General features: G+C 37.0%; 1 protein-coding gene across 1 annotated transcript; it reads left to right on the top strand.

The window, feature by feature from the left end:
- Window positions 1-6,895: 6,895 nt before the first annotated feature.
- On the top strand, window positions 6,896-7,659 carry TotZ (Turandot Z). Its single transcript, XM_036818162.3, has 2 exons — window positions 6,896-7,027; window positions 7,082-7,659. The coding sequence occupies exons 1-2, from the start codon at window positions 7,005-7,007 to the stop codon at window positions 7,518-7,520; spliced, it is 462 nt and encodes a 153-aa protein (XP_036674057.1). The 5' UTR covers window positions 6,896-7,004; the 3' UTR covers window positions 7,521-7,659.
- The last annotated feature ends 2,747 nt before the right edge of the window (window positions 7,660-10,406 follow it).

Below are 10,406 nucleotides of genomic sequence, written 5' to 3' on the forward strand. Positions count from 1 at the left end.
TAAAATCAGCATTTTTGCCTTGTCAAGTGTTTGCCCCTGCAGACAGCCAGACAAACCCAAACCTCGAACCCAACTGAATCATAACCGAGTCGATCTGAGCCGAGCTGAGCTGGGCTCGTCGAAATGGAATATCCTGCAGGCACACAAGCTGCTTCGATGTCGGCTGCCAAAACAGGATACGCATCCTGCGGGTAGCGGCTAGAATATCCTCTCAGCATTCCCCAGCTCATTGGCATGACCCTCAACTATTTACACGGCCAAAACATGTTCCACCCAGTCAGCAAGCCAAGAACATTGGCGAAACTTTTGGCATGGCTTTAAAGGCTTGGCCTCTAAGAGTGCTTCCAACTTTCTTGGCTGCTAGGAAATTGAAAGAAATAACGATAGTTTTTAGTTGCTGGCTAGATGCCATTAGGTGGGGTAAAATAATATGGAATAAAAGTGTATAGTAGAATAAACTAAAAATACTTAAATGTAGAACTATAAAAGCTTATCTGTGTTTAAAGGTCTTCTTTAATTACTTAATCCATTCAATTCAAGAATAACGAGAAGTAATATTTCTTTGCACCATACCTTGTTGACTTCAGATGTTCTTTCATTAGACTGGAATTTTTCTCAGTCTTTCTTCTTATTTTCCTATTTCAGAAGGGCCCATTCCATTACGTTAAATATATGTACGGATAAACTTTGTGGGAAATTTTCCATTCTCCGCCTAAGCACCAAAAACAGTTTTCCCCACCCGAGCAAAACTGTTTTGGGAAAATTCAATTTCGTTTGTTTATGAGCACAGGTCTAATTCAAATGCAAAGATAAGGCACAACGTTGCGACTACAATGGATAGATACTTCAGCACGCTCCGTATCCCGAAATCGTCCTATCTTTCGCTCTTTCCGAGTGGTTTCCCTTGCCACACGCATATGCTGATAAAGTTTTAGCACCTGTGTGGGGGAAAAAAAATGTGGAGGCGGGAAAGCCGAAAAGAAAAGTTTGCCATTTACAGCCCATCAAGTCGCCTTCAATTTCGACTACCTTTTGTTTGGCCCTACACCAACCAATTCCCCCTTCTTTTTTCAGTGTACATAGGTGGGTTGGCCTCTTTGTTTGTCACTTTCGGCAAAGTTTATGCGCTTTTTACAACGTGTATCCTTTTTGCATGTCGACTTACTGTTTTGGCTTTGCCTTTCACCATTTTATTGCAGCAACAAAGGGCTCCTTAAGCACGTGTAAAGCGAACACACTCACCCAAACACACGTGAAAAGTCGGGGCAGCGCAACAGTGCGGTTGGAAAACTTTGATCTTCCTGGCTGGAGACTTAATTTAATGTCCTTCTCGTGGGCTGCCTACTCGGCGCGCCGCTGCCTTTTTGCCAGGCGAGGACCTGTTTTGTTTAAGTTTTGTGTCGTGACACAACCACTGAATTTCAATTACCGCCTGCGAAGGTCCTTGCCAAAGAATAAGCCTACACAGGGAAAAATGTTTGTTTTGAAATCGAACATGAAAATGGGCTAAAAATTGGATCCTCTTTATAAAGCACAATTTGAATGCAGATTTAAGAGAATGAAAACACAAATTCATAGAGGTATCCCACGTCAAAATCGGAATATAAACACTCAAGTTATGGAATCTGGAAGTGCAGTTTTGGGCTCCCATATTGAAAACCATTGGAATTAGGGAAAAATCAAACATGAAAATGGGTTAAAATTTGGACCCACTTTAAAAAGAACAATTTGAATGCAGATTGTAAGAGAATTTAACCACGAATTCATAGAGGTATCCCACGTCAAAATCGGAATCGAATTATTTAAGTTATGGAATCTAGAAGTGCAGTTTTGGGCTCATATACTTCAGTAACCATTGGAAATACGGAAAAATCAAGCATGAAAATGGGTCAAAATTTGGACCCTCAATTAAACAAATAATTTGAATGCAGATTGTAAGAGATTTCAACCACAAATTCATTGAGGTATCCCACGTCAAAATCGGAATCGAATTACTCAAGTTATGAAATCTAGAAGTGCAGTTTTGGGCTCATATACTTCAGTAACCATTGGAAATACGGAAAAATCAAGCATGAAAATGGGTCAAAATTTGGACCCTCAATTAAACAAATAATTTGAATGCAGATTGTAAGAGATTTCAACCACAAATTCATTGAGGTATCCAACGTCAAAATCGGAATCGAATTACTCAAGTTATGGAACCTAGAAGTGCAGTTTTGGGCTCATATACTGAAAACCATTGGAAATACGGAAAAATCAAACATGAAAATGGGTCAAAATTTGGACCCTCAATTAAACGAATAATTTGAATGCAGATTGTAAGAGAATTCAACCACAAATTCATTGAGGTATCCCACGTCAAAATCGGAATCGAATTACTCAAGTTATGAAATCTAGAAGTGCAGTTTTGGGCTCATATACTTCAGTAACCATTGGAAATACGGAAAAATCAAGCATGAAAATGGGTCAAAATTTGGACCCTCAATTAAACGAATAATTTGAATGCAGATTGTAAGAGAATTCAACCACAAATTCATTGAGGTATCCCACGTCAAAATCGGAATCGAATTACTCAAGTTATGGAATCTAGAAGTGCAGTTTTGGGCTCATATACTTCAGTAACCATTGGAAATACGGAAAAATCAAGCATGAAAATGGGTCAAAATTTGGACCCTCAATTAAACGAATAATTTGAATGCAGATTGTCAGAGAATTCAACCACAAATTCATTGAGGTATCCCACGTCAAAATCGGAATCGAATTACTCAAGTTATGGAATCTAGAAGTGCAGTTTTGGGCTCATACTGAAAGCCATTGGAAATACGGAAAAATCAAACATGAAAATGGGTCAAAATTTGAACCCTCAATTAAACGAATAATTTGAATGCAGATTGTAAGAGAATTCAACCACAAATTCATTGAGGTATCCCACGTCAATCTCGGAATCGAATTACTCAAGTTATGGAATCTAGAAGTGCAGTTTTGGGCTCATATACTTCAGTAACCATTGGAAATACGGAAAAATCAAGCATGAAAATGGGTCAAAATTTGGACCCTCAATTAAACGAATAATTTGAATGCAGATTGTAAGAGAATTCAACCACAAATTCATTGAGGTATCCCACGTCAAAATCGGAATCGAATTACTCAAGTTATGAAATCTAGAAGTGCAGTTTTGGGCTCATATACTGAAAAGCATTGGAAATACGGAAAAATCAAACATGAAAATGGGTCAAAATTTGGACCCTCAATTAAACGAATAATTTGAATGCAAATTGTAAGAGAATTCAACCACAAATTCATTGAGGTATCCAACGTCAAAATCGGAATCGAATTACTCAAGTTATGGAACCTAGAAGTGCAGTTTTGGGCTCATATACTGAAAACCATTGGAAATACGGAAAAATCAAACATGAAAATGGGTCAAAATTTGGACCCTCAATTAAACGAATAATTTGAATGCAGATTGTAAGAGAATTCAACCACAAATTCATTGAGGTATCCCACGTCAAAATCGGAATCGAATTACTCAAGTTATGGAATCTAGAAGTGCAGTTTTGGGCTCATATACTTCAGTAACCATTGGAAATACGGAAAAATCAAGCATGAAAATGGGTCAAAATTTGGACCCTCAATTAAACGAATAATTTGAATGCAGATTGTCAGAGAATTCAACCACAAATTCATTGAGGTATCCCACGTCAAAATCGGAATCGAATTACTCAAGTTATGGAATCTAGAAGTGCAGTTTTGGGCTCATATACTTCAGTAACCATTGGAAATACGGAAAAATCAAGCATGAAAATGGGTCAAAATTTGGACCCTCAATTAAACGAATAATTTGAATGCAGATTGTCAGAGAATTCAACCACAAATTCATTGAGGTATCCCACGTCAAAATCGGAATCGAATTACTCAAGTTATGGAATCTAGAAGTGCAGTTTTGGGCTCATACTGAAAGCCATTGGAAATACGGAAAAATCAAACATGAAAATGGGTCAAAATTTGAACCCTCAATTAAACGAATAATTTGAATGCAGATTGTAAGAGAATTCAACCACAAAATCATTGAGGTATCCAACGTCAAAATCGGAATGTAATTACTAAACTTATGGAATCGAGAAGTGCAGTTTTGGGCTCATATACTTCAGTAACCATTGGAAATACGGAAAAATCAAGCATGAAAATGGGTCAAAATTTGGACCCTCAATTAAACGAATAATTTGAATGCAGATTGTAAGAGAATTCAACCACAAATTCATTGAGGTATCCCACGTCAAAATCGGAATCGAATTACTCAAGTTATGAAATCTAGAAGTGCAGTTTTAAGCTCATATACTGAAAAGCATTGGAAATACGGAAAAATCAAACATGAAAATGGGTCAAAATTTGGACCCTCAATTAAACGAATAATTTGAATGCAAATTGTAAGAGAATTCAACCACAAATTCATTGAGGTATCCAACGTCAAAATCGGAATCGAATTACTCAAGTTATGGAACCTAGAAGTGCAGTTTTGGGCTCATATACTGAAAACCATTGGAAATACGGAAAAATCAAACATGAAAATGGGTCAAAATTTGGACCCTCAATTAAACGAATAATTTGAATGCAGATTGTAAGAGAATTCAACCACAAATTCATTGAGGTATCCCACGTCAAAATCGGAATCGAATTACTCAAGTTATGAAATCTAGAAGTGCAGTTTTGGGCTCATATACTTCAGTAACCATTGGAAATACGGAAAAATCAAGCATGAAAATGGGTCAAAATTTGGACCCTCAATTAAACGAATAATTTGAATGCAGATTGTAAGAGAATTCAACCACAAATTCATTGAGGTATCCCACGTCAAAATCGGAATCGAATTACTCAAGTTATGGAATCTAGAAGTGCAGTTTTGGGCTCATATACTTCAGTAACCATTGGAAATACTGAAAAATCAAGCATGAAAATGGGTCAAAATTTGGACCCTCAATTAAACGAATAATTTGAATGCAGATTGTCAGAGAATTCAACCACAAATTCATTGAGGTATCCCACGTCAAAATCGGAATCGAATTACTCAAGTTATGGAATCTAGAAGTGCAGTTTTGGGCTCATATACTTCAGTAACCATTGGAAATACGGAAAAATCAAGCATGAAAATGGGTCAAAATTTGGACCCTCAATTAAACGAATAATTTGAATGCAGATTGTCAGAGAATTCAACCACAAATTCATTGAGGTATCCCACGTCAAAATCGGAATCGAATTACTCAAGTTATGGAATCTAGAAGTGCAGTTTTGGGCTCATACTGAAAGCCATTGGAAATACGGAAAAATCAAACATGAAAATGGGTCAAAATTTGAACCCTCAATTAAACGAATAATTTGAATGCAGATTGTAAGAGAATTCAACCACAAAATCATTGAGGTATCCAACGTCAAAATCGGAATGTAATTACTAAACTTATGGAATCGAGAAGTGCAGTTTTGGGCTCATATACTTCAGTAACCATTGGAAATACGGAAAAATCAAGCATGAAAATGGGTCAAAATTTGGACCCTCAATTAAACGAATAATTTGAATGCAGATTGTAAGAGAATTCATCCACAAATTCATTGAGGTATCCCACGTCAAAATCGGAATCGAATTACTCAAGTTATGAAATCTAGAAGTGCAGTTTTGGGCTCATATACTGAAAAGCATTGGAAATACGGAAAAATCAAACATGAAAATGGGTCAAAATTTGGACCCTCAATTAAACGAATAATTTGAATGCAAATTGTAAGAGAATTCAACCACAAATTCATTGAGGTATCCAACGTCAAAATCGGAATCGAATTACTCAAGTTATGGAACCTAGAAGTGCAGTTTTGGGCTCATATACTGAAAACCATTGGAAATACGGAAAAATCAAACATGAAAATGGGTCAAAATTTGGACCCTCAATTAAACGAATAATTTGAATGCAGATTGTAAGAGAATTCAACCACAAATTCATTGAGGTATCCCACGTCAAAATCGGAATCGAATTACTCAAGTTATGAAATCTAGAAGTGCAGTTTTGGGCTCATATACTTCAGTAACCATTGGAAATACGGAAAAATCAAGCATGAAAATGGGTCAAAATTTGGACCCTCAATTAAACGAATAATTTGAATGCAGATTGTCAGAGAATTCAACCACAAATTCATTGAGGTATCCCACGTCAAAATCGGAATCGAATTACTCAAGTTATGGAATCTAGAAGTGCAGTTTTGGGCTCATACTGAAAGCCATTGGAAATACGGAAAAATCAAGCATGAAAATGGGTCAAAATTTGGACCCTCAATTAAACGAATAATTTGAATGCAGATTGTCAGAGAATTCAACCACAAATTCATTGAGGTATCCAACGTCAAAATCGGAATGTAATTACTAAACTTATGGAATCGAGAAGTGCAGTTTTTGGGCTTCCATACTGAAAACCATTGGAAATACATAAAAATCGAACATGAAAATGGGTTAAAAATGGGACCCTCATTAAGAGAAAAGTTTGAATGCAGATTGTAAGAGAATTCAACCACAAATTCATAGAGGTATCCCACGGTAAAATCGGAATCGAATTACTCAAGTTATGGAATATATAAGTGCAGTTTTGCGTCTGAAAACCATTATAAATACGTTTGATTCGTATAATGCAAACTGGTTATCAGTTCAATGGGAAGTATTTTCACCCGGAAACTGAACCAATAAGACTGAAAAAATCATTTTCCCAGAACTTGGAGAGCCCAATCAGATTGCTATTACTGCGAAAAGTGACGATTTGAGAATTATCAATTCCATTGAAAGTCCTTGACCCATCCCATAATCGAGAGCCATATGTAAGGAAAGAAAAAAACAACGTTATCAAATATTTCTGTTCACAGAGTCCAAGCTTTATCATTTTAATGATTTTGGCACTCACATTGTATAAAAGGGAAGTCTGAAATGCATTCAGCATGAGTTTTCCAGAACCTCGCAAGTAAAGAAAGTAAAGATGCACTGTGTCATACGCTTAAGGTAATTAAAATGGTAAACTAAACCAAAAAAATATTAAACATGTTAAAATTTCAGCTTTGTCGTGGCTGTGATGTTTTGCCTAACTGGCAAAGGAAATGCCGGAATGATAGAGGCAGATCGCAACAGGCTGCAGCAACTCCAGTTCCAAAGTCGTCAAACATCTGATGCCAACACCCAGGTGCGAATTGCCTATGAAGTCATTGGCATTTACAATAAATACAAGGGTCAAAGGGGATCAGATGTCGCTAGGGAAACTCAACTGAATACCCAAGTTCGTGACTTCAAGAGGAAGACTGTCGTCGTAGATGGAGTGCCAGCCCAAGGAGGAGTTTGGGAGATCCTAGGAATAGTTAAGTCCGCTACTGGGGCTATTCCGGAACATGTCAGGCAAGATGCTCAAAACTTGATCAAGAGCTCTTCAAAAGCCTTAGTTGATGGTCTCGTGAACTATCTTATAAATATCGCTCTGGCGAAGTTGGGCCTTGGAAAGTGAAATACGTGGTGACTTTGAAAAGGGGTTCCGAATCTTGAGAAAATATAATAAATGAGCTTTTAACAGGGAGCTTAACTTCAAATCTTTTCATGGCAATGGATAAATAAAATGTTTAATAAATAATATATATATAAATACACTTAGAGGAGAATATTTGATCATTTCAGCCAAGTTTAAAATAGGTCAATAACATTAGAATCTATTTTTATATTGTTTATTAGACCCAAAGAAAAATAATAATGGTTTAAATTTACTTCTTTTATTTAAGTGTATATCTGGCTAGCCTCAAGCTATCTGAGTGTTAGGTTCTCGCATTTACGTCGTTTTCTGGCTTAAGGCTTTCCAGGAACCGGCGAAAATTTGGGCTAAAATTTATGAGCTCAGTGTTGGCCAAGTGTCCTTGTGGGACTTCACACACACTGACTTCTTTGCACTTTGTTTTCATTCAGAGCCTATCGCACGGGCTTATTTGATTTTGTTCTCCTCTTGCTTACACCCTGTAAAGATTTCCCGCGTCCTACTCATAAATATCGAAAAAGGTACGGGAACTTGTTTACTTTTGGCCAAACTCGGGGACTCAGCTGTCCAGTCGCTGCTTGTAGGCCCAAATATTAGTGCAATTTCCAAGTTGACCAAAAGTTCAATTCATTTGGCACAGGGACGTGTCGCCGCTCCTCAACTGTTTTCATAAGAATTTATTGCCTTCTCTTGGAAACTAAGTGGATCAGATTTCTCTTGGCAGCTCTGGCCTGTGTCCCATGTAATATGCCACAGATTTAGTGTTGGCGAAATTACTTCTGCCTTTTGTTCGCCATTCCATTCCAGGACCCCTGGCCTCCCACTTTTCTTTTTTGGGACTTTTTTTTACAATTTTGTCGTATCGGATTGAAAATTGAGTTGGGTATTTTAGGGGCCAAAGGTCGGGGAGGAGGGAAACGAAGGCCAACCGCAGACTGACAGTTGGGACAACTCTTAGGTGAGATTTTCTACACCCCAAATGGTTTATTTTTCAATAACTGAAAAATAGAAGTCCTTCAAGTGAAGAGATTTTTCTTGGAATTTTCGTTTGTGATTTACTCAACTTATGATGGTTTTTGTAAGCTTCAAAGACCAGGCAAATTTATTAAATTCTTTTTTTTTTCATTTTTGTTGGAATATTTCTTATTAAAATTGTTATTAGAAAACTTTTTTGTTATTTTTTTGAGCTTTAAAGATGGAGAAAACATATACTTGTGCTGCTTGTCGGAACTCAACAAATCTCAATGGAAATAGTTTTCTTTATTGACCAAAGAGCTGTTTACACCCATTGGAATTTCAATTTAACAATAAGTGAATTTCTCTTAGAAAATTATTCATAAGCCGTTGTATTATGTGCATTAAATAAACCCCAGTTCCCCTCCCCCATTTAAATGACTGTCCGAAATATGTATATTTGCCTTCCTTTGAGAAGTTTACCACTAGAAATGCTCTGGCAGAGTTTTGAAATGCTATTTGCGGTTTGCATTGTCTGTATCCTGGTGACGTAAGTGCAATTTATTTCATTTATGCATAGCTTGTTTGAGGTTGAGTGGGTGCAACTCGATGGGTTATCCTGTTTTCACAGCGCGTGCAATGCCGAAAATGAAAATGTATACCAAACTTTTGTGTGTATCTGCGAGAATGTGTGCGAATGCTGTGTCCTAAAAGTATGTATTGATTTTCAGCCTGTCGGCAAAAGCGAAAATATTTATTGTCAGCTCGAGGGAGATGAGTCCTCGGATGCCTGGCCAAGTTTCGCTTAAATTGTTCCCAGGCGTCAGTTGTTGCCGTTGATGGAATGGAGATGGGTTCTATTATGTCCCAAGGCATCCTCCATCCTCCCAGATCCCACACACTTCGTCAGCCGGGCTGTCAGTATCGGGAAATCGAGAATTATTAACAGCCGAGAGCCAACTATTGCGTTGATGGCCTCATAATTACGACCATGTCCTTGCTCACTCACTCGCACATCCGCCTTTCACATCTCACATTTCGCATTTCTGGGTGCTGACATGCATTAATATTGATTGTTGCTGTCGCTGAACCGCACTAATCAGAGCCACATGTCTGTCCCTATGTACTCCGTAGTATGTCCTCTGTTCACTGTTTTCCGAGCATTGACATTGACACGGTCCTCCCGGTCGGATGGTATTCCACAATTATTCGCATCCTTGTCCGCAGCATCATCATCCTCATCATCACCATCCTACATTGTCCTCGTCGGCGCAATGAAATTACATGTTACATATCGCATTTACATTGCTGTCATGTAGTTCTTCTTTTGATTCAGTTGTTGAGTTTTTCCTGCGGCTCTGGGCGGGCTGGAAAATGTACCTACCCATCCTCACCTTGCTAAATGGGAAAAACCTTGTTTTCCGACTGTCCATCGCATTTAATTTCCCATCATGTCGAGCAAACCAAATTGCAAGTGCCATGACCAGAGATTGATTAACATTTTATAGCTTTAATATTGAAATATTATCTGACAAAAAGATTTTTATGAAAAAATGGTTCCAAGCCAACGTTTTTCATAGGTTTACTTTATTGCTTTAATATGATAGACTCATCGATTTTATTAAAGTAACATTACATATTTTATTATAAAAGGTGATATATTGCTACATTTTATGAGAAAATGGTGCCAAATTATATAGATTCTTTCCCTAGGTTATTTTTATGGCTTCAATATTGAAATATAATCTTAAATAATTTGTTTATATATTTTTACTGGATTATATTAAAATACCATTTTATATTACTTTATAAAAAATCAAATATTTTTAAAATTGTATGAAAAATCAGTGCAAAAGTATAATGTTTCTTTTCATGAGTCCAGTAAAATATTTATTACCCCAAAAAATGTTATTA

This window comes from Drosophila suzukii, chromosome 3, assembly GCF_043229965.1.
Source record: "Drosophila suzukii chromosome 3, CBGP_Dsuzu_IsoJpt1.0, whole genome shotgun sequence".
Classification (NCBI taxonomy): domain Eukaryota; kingdom Metazoa; phylum Arthropoda; class Insecta; order Diptera; family Drosophilidae; genus Drosophila; species Drosophila suzukii.

Coding starts and splice junctions, on each gene's coding strand:
- TotZ (XM_036818162.3), top strand. CDS start 7,005: ATGCACTGTGTCATACGCTTAAG. Junction 7,028..7,081: donor CACTGTGTCATACGCTTAAG/GTAATTAAAATG, acceptor TTAAAATTTCAG/CTTTGTCGTGGCTGTGATGT.